This window comes from Accipiter gentilis, chromosome 22, assembly GCF_929443795.1.
Source record: "Accipiter gentilis chromosome 22, bAccGen1.1, whole genome shotgun sequence".
In the NCBI taxonomy this organism is placed as follows: Eukaryota; Metazoa; Chordata; class Aves; order Accipitriformes; family Accipitridae; genus Astur; species Astur gentilis.
This window is the reverse complement of record NC_064901.1, coordinates 3,038,775-3,054,019: the sequence shown is the minus strand read 5'-3', so window position 1 is coordinate 3,054,019 and position 15,245 is coordinate 3,038,775. Positions and strand designations below refer to the sequence as shown.

At 40.5% G+C, this 15,245-nt stretch overlaps 1 protein-coding gene across 4 annotated transcripts in view; it reads left to right on the top strand.

The window, feature by feature from the left end:
- The window catches only part of GPATCH2L (G-patch domain containing 2 like), a 43,149-nt gene that overhangs the window by 13,866 nt on the left and 14,038 nt on the right, over positions 1-15,245 (top strand). For 3 of the 4 annotated variants that reach the window (XM_049825137.1, XM_049825135.1, XM_049825136.1), the window contains 4 exons: positions 141-208; positions 1,106-1,160; positions 3,145-3,230; positions 12,217-12,308. In XM_049825137.1, the coding sequence (XP_049681094.1) occupies positions 141-208; positions 1,106-1,160; positions 3,145-3,230; positions 12,217-12,308 (301 nt within the window). Of the gene's footprint in view, positions 1-140; positions 209-1,011; positions 1,052-1,105; positions 1,161-3,144; positions 3,231-12,216; positions 12,309-15,245 lie in introns of all 4 variants that reach the window. The other variant, XM_049825139.1, reaches the window with a different exon arrangement.

Genomic DNA, 15,245 nt, shown 5'->3' with positions numbered 1-15,245 from the left:
AATATGTTTAGTTGAGAGTGAGCTGGGAAAGAAGGGATGCAGCCCAGGGGATTAAGGTCTGTTCTTATAGGCAGCAGCAAACTATTATATCTGCTCTCTGTGTGAGAGTCTGCAGCCTTTTACCTGTCTTTGTGTTTCAGGAGACCTCCATGAGCGCTCTGGGCACCGAGAGGCTAGGTCATGTTGTTAATGATCCACGCCAGAAAGAGTAAGGCCCTTAACAACTGTTGCGTAGAACTGTGGGAGGGGAGGAAGAACTACAGGGTCCTCTTCCCTCCTGGGACTGAAGGGATGAAGAACTGGGTGGTAACTTAAGCATGTAGTGACCTGTGAAATGGGAGACAATCCTCTACTGATGGCTTTTCTTTTTTTTTATTTGCAATTGCTGACTTCCCTTTTGTCTGTAAGGCTGCCCCAGTGAGTGGACACTGCTCAAATGCCCTTTTGGTTACAGTCAGCTTTTTCTTTCCTTTATAATGTGCCATTGAAATAACTGCAGATCTTCGCACAGTATGAAAAGACCGAGCTATATATGATTTTTTTTTTTTTTAAAAAGCTTCTCTGTGGAGTCATGCTACAGATGTGTACCCAGACTGCAGAAATGATGCTGACAAGGCAGCCGCGAAATTGCTTTCTCTTTCTTTGGTGTTCTGTCTCCTTCCCCAATTAGTGTATTTAAATTGTAGACAGCACCAGAAATAGTCATGGTGCCTATCCTTTGGCATGCCTCTAATGCTATTCTAGTTGGGCAATATATAGGTAAGGATGGCACCTCTTGACTGCAGTGCAGTGGGTCCAGCCTTCACTAGTTGTTGGTATCCAGTTTTCTTCCTTGGATCTGAAATTCATTGTTTTAATGAGTCCTGCTGATGTTTAATCTTTCTCCTTCTCCTTCCATTTGTTCTTCTCTTCCCCTTCTCTCCTTATCCCCAACCCTCCTTTTTTTGCCCCTGTGTTCATTCCTTCCTTGTCATTGCTCCCATCTGTCCTTCCGGCTCTGCCTCCTTCCAGTTTTTGGTTACCATCCATGGGGAAAAGAGATCGCAACCAGGTAAGCTGACTCTGCTCTATTTTTTTTTTATTTTCTTGGTTTCCTTCTCTCTAGAAAGAACAAAGTGCTGGCTTCTGATTTCCCACACACTGTGGCTTGTGCACATGAGGTAAGGCAGCCCTGTCCCTTCTCATTTTGTTAACTGATGTCTTTTCGGCTTTGAACACAACCTGTGTCTCGGGCGTTATATTGTCTATTTAAACTGAATAGCTCAGGAACTCCTTTTGTTTATCTCCCTGTTTCAGGTTGGTGTAGGCCTTCCTCTCTGGCAGTGAGTGGGAGGTAAAATGCATCTTGGCAGGAGGAGCTTTGGCCCCTCAAAATTCCACAAGAACTAGAACATTTTTCTTTTTTAAATGCTTTGTTTTGCCTTGTTTGGCTCAGGCTTCTACCTGATAGTCTCATCAACAGAGAAGGGAAAAAAATCTGGTGAGCTGATTGTAGTTAAATAGCAGCCGTAACAGGAAAATGTAAGAGATGATAAGCAAGAGAAATAGGCATTCTTGTAACTGAAACTCTTCTGTATACACTTATTGGAGAATATAAAAGTCTTTCATAGCTGCAGTGCTAGGAGGCTTTTTTACTTAAAATATAAGAGCTTAGATTCTTAATAGCAGAAAGCAAAAAGGATCTTCCGTTTGAGCAGTCCTGTTGTAACAGTGTTCCTAGCCATGCACACTCACTTCTGCTCCTTTGTAAGCTGGTTTTTGGTTGGTGAGCAGTAGGATTGAAATCTGGTTTGCCCTTTAGGTGACTAAAAATACATGTATGGCAAGAAATAATTTTCAAGCCTTTGTGCAATTTTGTATTTTCTGCTAATGACAACATTTCACATACCGCTTTTATACTGCTAACGATAAGAATGATAACTTTGTAAGCTTGACCAAAATAAATTACTTTTGTTTTTCTTAAATGAACTTGAATCAGCTACAGAGGGTTTCTGGTGAGTCTCCCCTACTGTGCAGCTGCAGTGTTACTTCACTGACAGTAAACTAACAGTCCAGCTTAAGGAGGAGCTCCCCAGCTTTGTGGTGCATCATGCCTCTTCTTTCTCAGAAAGGTTGAAGGCAAAGGCCTGGTACTGTGTTCTAGAGTTGCAGATAGCTTTTATGATGAGTCCTGCTACAGCTGTGGATTATTCATTTGTCCATATTTAAAAATGCATCATTAATACTAGTAATACAAGAAAAGTATTCTGGAGATTGGTGTAACACTTTGCAAAGCAGATGGAATTGAATTTCCTGCTTGTGGTGTGAATTATAAGTAAAGAGGAGATGCTGAACGGAAGTGTAATGCAGGTACCCCAGAGAAGCTACCAGTCTAAACTTTCTATTTGCATATTGAGCAAAGTTTGCTCCATGCATTGATTGACTAGATTATTCCATTTCTGTCCTGACCTTTAAAAAAATCTTAAGAGTTGTATCTTCTACAACAAGCTGTCTTGCACAGGTTGATGTCTTCAGGATTTGTCTAGTGTATATCTAACAAAGGATCTGAGATTAGACTGACCATGCAGTGTTTCAGAAATTTGTTTTAAGCAGTTTGCAAGGCAAGCTTATGAGGTGGCTCACTTGCTGTGGAATGAGTTGGGAGCTCATTGTGAACTGAAGCTGGTGGGGATGAGTCTTCTAGAAGTCTGTTTCAGTGATACATACAACCATAGGGAATATTGGAACTGCTCTGTGGGAAGTTTTGTGCTTGCACCATTCATAACAGTGACTTTTCTCTCTACAACGTGAAGGTAGACAAGAGGCTTCCTGAAAGGGAGGCAGGCTTTTTTCTCATGGCATGCAGCAGTAGACCACTTTGAGCATGCTCTTACTCAACCAGCATTTTTAATAATGCAAGTTGAAAAGGGGAGCATGCTTATAAGGCTGTCTGTTGTGAGAAGATGGTTATAAGATTTGCTGTTGCACCCCATGCTAGCCTTTTGTCTGAAGTTAAGAGTCAGTTCTCACCTAGTCTCACCCCTTGATGTGTTGGAAAGGTCTCCTTATAGTGTGTGAACAACTATAAGGAATAGATCTGAGCAGTTGTATCTGGAAACTATTTCTTTTAACACTCTGCTTAAATAAAATCTCTTGACTTTCCAGTTCAATCCATTATCTCCTCTGTACTCTCTGGATGTGCTTGCTGATGCTTCCCACCGAAGATGCTCACCAGCACACTGCACTGCCAGGTAACTCCCTTGCTCTGCTCTCTTGGGGTTGTCTCACTTCCCTCCCATGGTTATCTTCAGTAGTACTATGTGGTCTGAACAATAATCATGGACCTGGAAGTCCTAGGAGGCCTGTGTTCAAATCTAGCATAAAACATACTGATACAGATTATTTGAGAGTCTAAATACACTAAGTGCTTAGAGTATATGAAACAGTGTATGACAGACAGGCAGAACATACTATGCTTTTAGAAATAAACATGATCTGTTCTGGATTGTGTAGTGAGTTGCTGCAAGTCTGTTATATAGGTACAAATGGGCATAGTATTGTTGCCCACTATTAAAATTGGAACAAGATGAGAGGGAAGGTGCTGATAAGCTCATGTGGGTGACATGCTGAGGCATTTTGGTATCCTGGGTGCTTAAAATAGACCCTTTGGGCGGATTCAGAACTTACCTGAGGCCTCTAATAACTTGATATCTCTCTCTGTTGCTGTAGCTAAAATTTAGATTTGGTCTGGCCAAACATTGAGGTATATTTGAGTCTGCATAGTTGGGGTTAATATGCTATTCAGGCACCTTCTGCTGACTAATCCTAAATTAAATTCAAGTGTTGGCCTTGGAGGTGACTCCTGTTCTTGTGCTGCAGGTGACTGTCTAAAGGTAAGGTGCCCTTGAGCAATTTCCTTGTGCACGGAGACAAAGCCTTGCTTGGGACACAATTCTGCGTATGTGCTTGTATGAAGGACCAAATCTGAAGGAAACGTCTGGACTTTCAGCTTCATGGCTTTCTTTCCCTTGTTAATTAGCAAATAGAGCATGAAAAATGTACTGAGGTTTTATGTGTCTGAACGAAAGCTTGGCACCCACCCAGGAAAGCCTCTCCTCCCACTGGCTTCTGCAGGGAATTTTGTGATGTCGCACCATGACCTCATGCTGCTGTAGCCAGCATATTAAAGCTGGAAAGGGGGAGGGAGGGAGAAATAAGCTCTTACACATTCAACTGGATGAGAATAAAAAGAATTCAGAAGATTGTGCGTCAGCAAATTGGTTCCTTTCTGTGCTTTTGCCCCACTGTAGGGATGTTTTGGGGCCGTGAAGCAAGAAGATCGATTGGTCTCTTCATTTACAGCTAGGATAACCTTTCTTGTGCCTTGTGTTTTACTTACTGGTCTACAGAAGTTTGTCTTTTAGAAAGGAGAGGTAGACAAATCCTGCTCACAAATTCAAACAAGGCAAAGTCTCTACTTTTATGATGATCAATGAAGGCCCTTTCCAAAGCTACTGATTATGACAAGAGATTTCAAAACCTGGAGGGATCATGTTTGCTTGGTTTTGCTGAATAAGTAGTCTAGTTAACCAATGAATATATGCTTGGTACCTTCCTTTAATGAACAGGTGACCGGTGTCCTGACAAATATAATGTCTGATGAATTGTTACTGAATGTTGGCAGAGTTGTCCCATCCCAGAGGCAGCTGTGTTCTAAAGTGCCTGTAGTTTGAGCAAGTACTTCCTATTTTAGTGTGAAATGTGCTCAAGAATCTTTATAGGAGAAAGAAATATGGAAAGAATGAATGTGTTATGTGGCCCCATATATGTGGCAAGGATTGAACTCTCTGGTGCAAGGTGCTTGCTTTATGTAAAGTTGCTGCCAGGGGCTCAGAAGGAAATTGTTCCTTCATAGACGTGTTTTCTTCACAATAGTTGTTCTTTTAGGTGCTTCAAGAGCCAAGCCTATTAGTAGTCCATTTTCTTACAGGAGGTTCAGGTGATCACTGTAAATGCTGTTCAGCTGTTGAGCCAGTTATCATCTTCCTCTTTTGCTGTGGATGGAGTCAGTTCCAGTAGTTTGTGCTTTAGTAAGCTCCTAACAGCTTCCATCTCATCCTGGAGAAACTCTGCTTGGAAATTTGTCAGAATGCTGGAGGGGGGGGGGGGGAAGCTAATCCCCTGAGAATGATATGAAATGTGTTAGAGAAGAAATTGTCTTGATGTTGTGGACATCCAGTTTCTTCAACCTGATGCCCACCATGCCATGCAAAATTACCTCTCTCTGCTTAGTTTCTGCTATCACGAATGTGTCCGATGGAGTATAGTTACCAGGCAGAGTCTTTTCTCTCCCATGGAAATGTTTTCTTTGTCTCAATGGTGGATTTTGGTGCAGTTCATCTGGAATACTGGTAACCCAGTGTTTCGTTTAAGAAGAGCTGAAGGCCAGAATACTGAGCACAATTAGGGGTGTTCAGGAAAGGCTTTTCAGTGTCAAGGAGGAGGTTCTATGTGGAGGGTTCCTTGGGAAGTGTTATTTGAAAGGCTGTATAAATTGTACGCTACCAAGATTACCTTTCTTGCTTTATGTCTGTGATGAGAAGAGATTTCATTCAAAGTGTGTGCACAGCACTGGGAATTTCACACCCATCATTAGAAGCAGTTTTGTGTGTGTGGTGACTGTTATCATTAGTGGTATAATTTTATTTTGTGAAGTGAAGAGAGTTTCCTGCTTTCTTGCAGTCCTCCCAAGGGACGGCTGGTGTATTAATTTGCTGTATTGCCTCCTGGCTGTTCCCAGGCTGTTTTTCCTCTTCATCATGGAATTTTTAATGGCCCTGCTGCCTCTCGGGAGGCATGCAAGGAAGAGTACCTCAGGGATCTCTTCCTTTTTTCACATGCCTATAATTACTCTCCTTTAAGAGCACAAAGCGTTTGCTAATCATGTCTTGTCTGTTAAGGTTTCGGCTTCACGATGCAGGCTGTTAAAAGCAAGCAAGTAGAGACTTGCGTGGACAGCCCAAGTGATCTTTCCCTGCTTTCTCCTCTGCCCATTTGCCTTGCTGGGAGGAAGGAGTGGTCTGAACAGAATTTTCTTCTTGAACTCCTTCTATTTAAGAGGATTCTGTACAGGCTTAAGTGGAATATCTTTTAGATTTTTGGTTATTCAGTGGGTCTATCAGTGGGAAGACGTCATAGGTTGTTGGTTGGTGAAATGTTATTCCCTTGAGGCAGTGTAAGAAGAACCTAGAGCCAATGTTCTCTTCAATTTGAGTTTGAATAGCAGGCAGAATAAGAGAGGAAGGTAGAAGATAAATTGTCCCTAATGCCATTTATTGTTTGCCTAGCCTTGAAAATAGGGTTATGGGTGAAAAACTCAATTAAATGTTCTCACTGGAGGTCATAGGAAAAGTGGACCTCAGATGGCAAGTAGATGATGATGGTGAAGATTTGAAGAATAATGTTAGAGGGACCTTTGAACAGTACAGATGAATTGAAGAAAATCGTTTTGCATGTACTCTCTGTTAATATTAACTGTAAACCTAGAGTTTAATTGGGTTTAGAAGCAAGTGTCTCATCTTGCCTGGAACACGGGATAAAGTTCTAAAGGGGTGAGTGATCATCTCCTTGAAACTGCCAGTTGCTCTGAACCCTGGATTTGATGGTGCTGTTAGAGTGAAAAGGCTTGAATGTTTCTAATTCTAGTCCTAGCTCTAGAAATATGCTCATCAAAGTAAATCTTGTTCTTTCTCTTCTGTATCTGTGCAGACATCCTGACATTTCTGCCTCTTACCCAAGCATGTGGAAGTACAGGGATTGTCCACAATGTCAAGCCTTTCCTGAGGCAGCTGAAGGAGTGAACGGATGTTCACAATTTCATGCTTTCTCACTTGACCAGGACAGTATCCAGTTCATTCCATGCAACCTATCCACACAGCTTCATCTTCCTGGAATTGTCTTTATGTAAAAATGTCTGTTGTCAACTGCTTTAGGCATCTTTCTCCCTGTTCTTTTTTAAAAATCTTTTTCCATTTAGCTGGAGCACTTTCATGTCTTCCTTTGCTAAAGTCTGGCTAATATTCCAGTTGGGGATATAACTGAATTCTTCTGACAGGCATGCAATGAACGCAGCTATCAACCTAGTGTCACATGCAGTTGTCTGGGGCCTAATGCTCCCATTTTGGTGAATCCTAATTCTCTGGAGTGAAAAATAAATTCCCCTTGGCTTCAGAATTTTGTTTACTTACTATTGCTTTCTTTGCCTATAAAGCATTTTGCTTTTATCAAATCCGTATACTCAGCAGGTCTGGCAAATATTAGGACTCTTTCTGGCACAGATATCATGTGATTCAGTATGAAAATAGAGAATGCAGTATATGGGATTGCATCGTCTCTGCTTAGAATGCTTACATGGAAAACTACAAGAAAATGTGTTCACTTGCATTTGCCACACAGACTTTTAGGAATGGAATTGCTACAGCATTAGAATGCTTACTTGGGGAACAGACTGCTGCTGGATGAAGACCTGTGGGATTTCGGATGATTTGGGAGATGAGCTGACCTGTTAGTGATTTTGGAATCTGAAAATGTGCTCTAGAAGCTCTCCCATGAGGCTGTGCAGGGCAGAGGAGACTCTGCTATGCACAGAAAATATCTACAGTGTGATGTGATAGCAAGAACCACTTGCATGCAGGGGAGCTTTGCGTGCAGACTGGATGAGCAACTTGTATTGATTTACACGTGTTATGTGCAGATCAGACTTTGGTGCCCAGCTGGCTCTATAGTCAAAGAGGAGGAAGAACTCTGCTTTTACTATTAATTTTGTGAAGCCGCCATCAACAGCCTCAGGTAACACCTCAGGGCTTAGAGAAAGAGACTTTTATTTGGCCTATGTTTGCTGGGAATATAGCATCACAACAGCAACATCTGGGTTGCGTGGAGTTTCAGTAGCAGTATCCTTGTTAGAAGGCTATCTCTGTTGAACATTTACTTTAACATGAGGATAATAGCATGCCTTGTTTGTATGACAGTAGATTAATGGCTGCCTCTCACTTTCACTACATAATCCAAGTGCTTTGCTTCCTGTAAGGGTGGAGTTAGAATAAAGATTGTCGGCAGAGAAGCTGGATGATGTGAGATTACAGTGAGAGGCATATACCCCCAAGTATGGGATGTGCCTCCTGCCTCCAAGAAGGCCATAGACACTCACAGTTAGCTCTGTAGGGTCTTCTCAGAGACATCCATTGTGAGTTTGAGGTGCTTTTTACTCTGGGTTTTGAGAAAGTGGATATCACTTTACAGTCTAGACTTTTCTTCACAGATAGTGAAGGTTTCAGGGGCCTGATGCTGTTCAGTAAGGTTCTTTGTGGACTGGTGTCTGCTTGTGCTCTGTATTGTCTCCCACAGGTTGTACTGCCAATCCTAATTTTCTTTTGAAACCCTGTGGTAGATGTAAAATAGTGGCAAGCTCCTGTGACCATATGGCCCAGCACATGGTCACCTTGAACTGTAGGAGTGAGGTAGGACTCCAGTGTATGCAATTACAGTTAATTTAAAAAAAAATATATAAATAAAGTCATAGAATAAATACGTGGAAGAGAAAAGAAAGGAAGCATTACTTCTGACACGTTAGAGATGGCAATGAATTTCAGCTTTCTGCATAGCAAAGCCCGCTTTTTCTCCAGTGTGACCTGCATGCAGACTCAACTACCTTAAGTACTACGTTAAGAACAAAAGGTAAATCCATATTTGCTGGATAATTCCTTTAGCTTGTGATTAAAAAAAAAAACCAACCCCAAACATCACTGTCAGAAAGATACTGTAGACTTTTTTTCATATAAACCCATTTTTTCTATAGATATGTAATTTTTCATTCACTAACTCCTGGCAGTGAGAGGCTGCAGTGTGAGTTGGATGTATTACGGCCATCAGTGTAGCTGCACTTTGCATCCTGCTTTGTCTCTCCAGGTGTGTTCTGCTTTTTCTCTTCCTGGGTTAGAATTTCAGTCCTCTCTAGACTGTAAACTAGGTTTTCACATTAATCTCTGGTCACCTAGCAGATCCAACTGTGACTGAGCACTGTAACTTTGTTTTTTTCTTGTGATCAACCAGCCATAGTCCAAAAATAACCAGGCAGTTATTTTCTCATTACTGTTTGTGCAACATTGAAGGAAGTATAGGAGCCTAGCAGAAGAGATTGAAAGCCATTAAGGACAGAGTAAGTACCATTCTAGTTTCTCAGTTTAGGCCCAGGTCTTTCATCCCACAAAGCTCTGTGCCTCAGACTTCTTCACAGGGGGGCTTGTGACAATGCATGAATGTGCATTTTCTGTCACGTTTTCCTCTCAGCCCTGTTCTATTCTACTTCACAGTTTAAAAAACTGTTCAGAAGAGTTGTTAAAAATCAACTTTGGCAGAAAAACTCATTCATGGTTGCAGCCTGTCAGTGAAATTTTCACTATTTATAGTTCAGCTCGTCCACTGCAATGTTGTGGGCTGTGCATACCCATGACCTGACTTTCCTGGTGGTGTTTCTAGGAGTCTGCTGTTAAACTGTGATTCACCAATTCTATTTTCTTACCAATACAGCACCTGTATGCAAGCTTAGTGATTAGAAATTTAGATTGAAAAATGTGGTATCTACCAAAAAATGCATATTTCATAAATTATACCTCAGACATCCTTTCTGTCCATGTCTTAATGAGGACTACCATCCCTGCGTGCATTCTTCTGCTCCTGTCTCTCCCAAGGTACCCACCACCTGGAGATTCCCTGTATGCAGATTTATGGTGCCCGTAAAGTGCACCAGCCACTTGAAACTGACACTTTTACCACCAGGTCGGTTGAAGCCGTGAGTAATCAATAGGTTCCTGATTTACTAACTGAAGCGTGGGTGATCAATAAGGGATAAACCTGAATGAAATACATGTTACAGAGACAATTTATGACCTCTGAGCCTTTGTATGTTAGAGGCAGGGCTGCTAGATGCAGCCTCCTGCTATTAGTCTCCAGCTGTAGTATGATTTGCCTTTACTTTCACTACAAGAAGGTATTTTAGGATTCTCATATTCTGTTTTCATTTTTATTTTTTTTTACCCCCTGTGTAATCATGAGGTAAGGGTAGATGTGGTTTGATCATGGAGCTGAGAGCCAGGAGCTCTTATTCAAAATCCAACTGTAACATTTGTGAACTGGGGAAAATTGCATAAAGTCTCTTGGGAATGATAGTGCATACTTCTTTCCTAGTCTGTAGTGATTCTCCACCAAGGATCAGCTGGTTAACGTTGGTGTAAGTTCATAAAATTAAAAGGGGAACCTTACTATGTGATAAAATGAGTTGGATTATTATATGTAATTGCATAGTCATCTAGTTAGTAATCTAATACCGTGTCACTGACACAAAATAAAAACCTGAAGTTCCACTTGATTGAAACTCTTTTCCTTGGGCTATGTGTGCCAAGATGTTTCTGAATACATGGTAGAACTATGCTAAAATACTATATAGCCACTATCATAATCATGTACAAAAGCAGTTTTTAGCATACGGGTAGTCATTTAGAGGTTAGTCACTTATGCGTACAAACACAAAATTTGAATATGGAGTCTATAGGTGTACTGGTATTTTCAAAAGCCTTTAGTTCATGTTTTCAGGAGGCTTCTTTGTCTGGTTATATTAATATGCATTCCCAGATTTGAAAAATTGGCTGTCAGTGAAACTTAGCACAATTTAAAGATTTTTGAAACTATTCCTTAATGTCAGATTTAGATGACAGATCTTGTAGACTTCCTGTAGAACTTTTGAATTTTAGTTGAGAAGACAGAATGGTAGATATTTCTTCCTTATTTTGTGGTTGGGCATTTGTTACAGGTAAGTAGGTAGACCTAGCAGCATTCAAACAATTTATAGTCTTGGCTGGTATAGGAGATTTTTTGTGCTCCCTACGCTGTTCTGTATAGCTACAACAGCACACTTTGGTTTTGCATGAATTCAGTGTCTAAAATTGTATATATTGTAAATATGCTTTTTTCTTTTTTAAATAGATTTTGGCATGGAAACATGAAGCCATGAACTTTTCCTTTTGTTATCTGTAAAAGATTTCAGTACTTGATAAATGTGGTTGTTAAACTTTCAGGATTTTTTTAAAATCAAAATAACAAGCTTTAAAGACAGAAGTTTTTCATCACTTAATCATGAAAATTTATATGGTTCCAATCTTCACACCATGTAAGCACCTTACAATCTTTAATGGATTTTATTTGTGCTGTAGTTCTGCATTTTGCACATCAGATCTGATGCAGAGAGTGACCAAGGAACTTGCCAAAGAAACTCTGTTATCTCAGACAAAGCAGGGAATTGAACCCAATGTCATTGCTAAATTATGCATTTGTATTCGTTATGGATTGTATTTGAGAAAGTTCTCTGGTCTGCTGCCAAGACTGTCTTTCTGAAGTAAACTTCTCTTCTTCCTATGTCTGGAACTTGGAGGACTGCTCAGTTCAAGTCAGTCCCAATAATGCAGGTTTCTTCTTAATTGGCAAATGGTTAAACTGAAGTGGTCATCAGTAGGCTTCAGACTTAATAGATGATATGACCAGGACAGATTATGCCTTTCAGCCAGTTTACAGGTGCAGCAAGACTGTATTACCATAAGCCAGATTCAGCTGTTATCACAGCACTTTGATAAGGAAATCATAATTTTGAAAATGCATGAGGCAGTTTTGCATTCCTAACTTTATGAACTTACTACTGTAGCGGAAACAATATACATGGACATCTGGAATATAGGTACATTCTAAGATGACTCTAGAGTACTAAATAAGTTGCAAAATAATTTCTGAATAAGGGAGAAAATATCATGCAATATCTTTATAGAGCAATCTTGCAGACATTTGTTATGCTTGTATAGAAGTAATGGTAGGACATGTGTCATGTCAGTGCTTGATCACATCTTTGCTTATGCAAAGAGTTATTTTAAAGTTAATACAAAACCATATCCTTTAAAGGCCAAGAAATTACTATTCTTCTGAGCAGTTTATGTGTGTGAGCTCTTAAAAGAAATGGGAGCATAATGGTATATTTATGAAGAATGCTAGCAAAACTTCCCTGAGAAGCTTTTGTTTTGTCCTGCCTACTAGTTAAGAAGCTGATGGGAAGGTGGGAGTTAGAGGGTGATTGGCCAGGTTCTTACAGGAAGGTGATACTGGAACATAATTTAATTTGTTTTAATTTCTCTATAGGCAAGCAAATGTACACCTGGGACCACCATGTTCAAGGGACATCAAAAGGAAACGAAAGCCAGCTGCAGCCTCCATGTCCAGCCCAATATCAGGTAACCTGGATATCTATGTTGCAGCATTTCTAGTCATGTCCCTCTTGAGCAAAGTGCCAGAGTCTCAATAGTCAAAAATAGCATTACCTTGATTTGAAACTAATGAAAAGTATGTGAGAGAAAATATTATGTGTTTTTGGATAGCATCAAAAGCTGCCTTCTAAACAAATCTTTGATGACACAGCTATGGTAAGTTAATATAATTTACAGTGCTTCACTGTACATTATAGTTCTGTACATTATTACACTGTGGGTAATAATCTGTTGCTTCATAAGGTGTTATTTCCACCCTTCCTAAATTATGCAGTACATGGTAATAAGGAAGTGATCAGTATACACAGTGTGTCCCTTCAGTGTTGGGCTGACATTAGCTGGTTGCTCTGGTGCCCTTTTTCAGGGAGTTTCTAGACACTCACAGGAGCAGAAATCTGGCAATTTTTGTATCATCAACTGGGTGAGACCACCTATTCCCTGGGAGTTGTCTTACTCTTGTGGATGAAAATAGTAACTTTTTTTTTTTCTTGCTCTGGGGATGTAGTGATTAAAATGCTGGTTTACTTTCATGTGGCATATTTCTAGAAAGTGATTGATTACTCATCAGAATCTGAAAAAGTTTTAATCTGCAGAACACATAGGGGTTTAGGAGATTTCTTTCTGGCCTCTCACCCTACCCCCTCTTGAAGTATTTTGCCTACTATAAAGCAACCCATGTTCTTCCAACTAGCTTATTAAAAAACTATTGTCGTAATCCAGTAACAAGACTGTAGGTAAGTTGATAGGAAAAATGGTGATGTGAAAACAGTAGGGAAGGCCAAAGGAACTGATGATGAATAGGAGGAATGAAGTTCAGATTTCTTCCTTGGGCTGGTGGATAGACAGTAGCATAATGAAGTAGGAAAGAATGTTGTGCTAGTTCTCCAGGCCACAGACCTGGATTACAGACTCTCTGAAAGGTTCTGTATTAAAAAAGAAAAGAACATTAATTTAATAAGCTGTTGCTCAGCGAAAATGTCATCTGTTATTGACTATTTATTTAGGATATTCTTTCTTGGCTTTTGAGTATTCCATGCTAGGATATTCAAACTTCTGTAGTGAAAAGGTTAGTAAACTCCATATATCTGAAGCCACAGAATTTTAGTTCTGGGATATTAGGTTTCCTTGGTATGAATCCTAGTGTCTCACTGCCCCCTGTTACCTGGCCATTTATTTATGGTTCAGAGTGTATTCTGTACTGCATTGCTGGTCACTTTCTATAGGGAGAGCTTCTATTTCTATGCTTAGATGTTTCAAAATCTTATGGAAATTGTACTTACATGACGAGGCACATTGTATAGTGAACACTTTTGGAAGAGTTGAATCTGTATCTGGAGTGGAACTCAGCACTGGAATTTTTTTTTTTTAGGGATGAGGGAGAGAAAATTAGAGAATGTATTACAAAATAAGGAAGGAGAATGTAGTTACTGGAATTTGGACAAGAAGCTTGTGCTGATCATCAAGAGAAAAGTGCTGCAAGGTCTTTAATGGTCAGAAGTGGTAAAGATCGCTTCCTTAGACCCTGTTTAGAAATATCCCCAGCAAAGTTAACAACTATGGGCAGGGTTTGCTACAATACTGACTTGCAGAAAAACTTTTATGATTGCGTAGCTGAAGCTGTGTCCTAGGTGACTTTCTACAGCAGTCTCCCAATTGCAGCAGGAGCACAGCCTGGGTATGTAACTTGGAAACTTCTGAAATCTGCTATTATCTGTCAAAGATGATCTGACTGTGGAATTACTAATGCCTAAGAAATACATAGGATTACTCTGCAATAATGTAGAATTAACTGAAGACTTTTATGCTTGTTAGACATTGGTGAAATAGATATAGATTTTTCTCCCTTGCCATGCATCTACTCACCCCTACTTACACTGGGGTTCCCCTGTACCTGAGGAATCATGGCAGCCTCATTTTCTCACTACAGAGGCTTTTTATGTTTGTAGTGTTATACTACTTCTGCAAAAGGTGAAACACAGGTGAATCAGAACACAGGCCCATGCCTGTCATTGCAGGCACACAGAGTGCTGGATTTCTTCACCTTTAAATAGCTCCTTAGCTGAGTCCAACTGCTCTCGTCTCACTTGTTGACCAGGTCCTGCTTCAGTGATCTCCTTTTTTCCAACCTGAGTGCCCCATGGAGGTGAAGGACACAGCCTGAGCTGGCTCCATCAGTCAGCAGAACAAATGGGCTTGCTCTGCCGAACATCGGGCCATCTCGGATTCCACCTCTTTTATAGAGATGAGTGATGAAGAGGGGCTCGTTCCGCTTTGCCGCTGTATTAATACACATCAGGGGCCAGCTCCCGGCACTAAATCACGCTACTGCATACATCTGTTATCGGACTCCTCACCAGTGTGATGAACAAGACTGCAGATAGAGGCTTCCTCGTGTCATTCTTTATAGGATTTTCCTAAAAGAATAAATAGCTCAAATCTCTGCCAACACTCTCCCCTGTCATTGTGATGAATTTAGCTTCTTTCTTAAACATGCAGCTACAAATCTTCCCCTGTCGCCTCCCCCCTCCACCATCCACAGAAAGTTTTGAGTTGAATTTGCCTCAAATCAGAAGATGCTAATAAAAGGCCTATGAGATGTGGATGTTATCTCCCTTCTAGCTGCAGGAATGTGAGAGGGGAGCTAGAGAGATGTTTATTTGGGAGCCAAGCAAACCAAGTTTATTCCATGTCTTCTCACGTACTTTCATGAATGTGAGTATTTATGGGTTCTGGTAAAGCATCTTTTGTCAGAGACCCTTGTATGAACATCAGAAAACGTGTTACTGTAGCGGAAGTGCCTGGGTCTCTACTGTATTGTTACAGCATTAAACTTTGGGTATTAGGCCTGCCCTTCGAGGCTAACTGGCCTAAATACCATAACTGAGATAGCTGTTAAAGAATAAC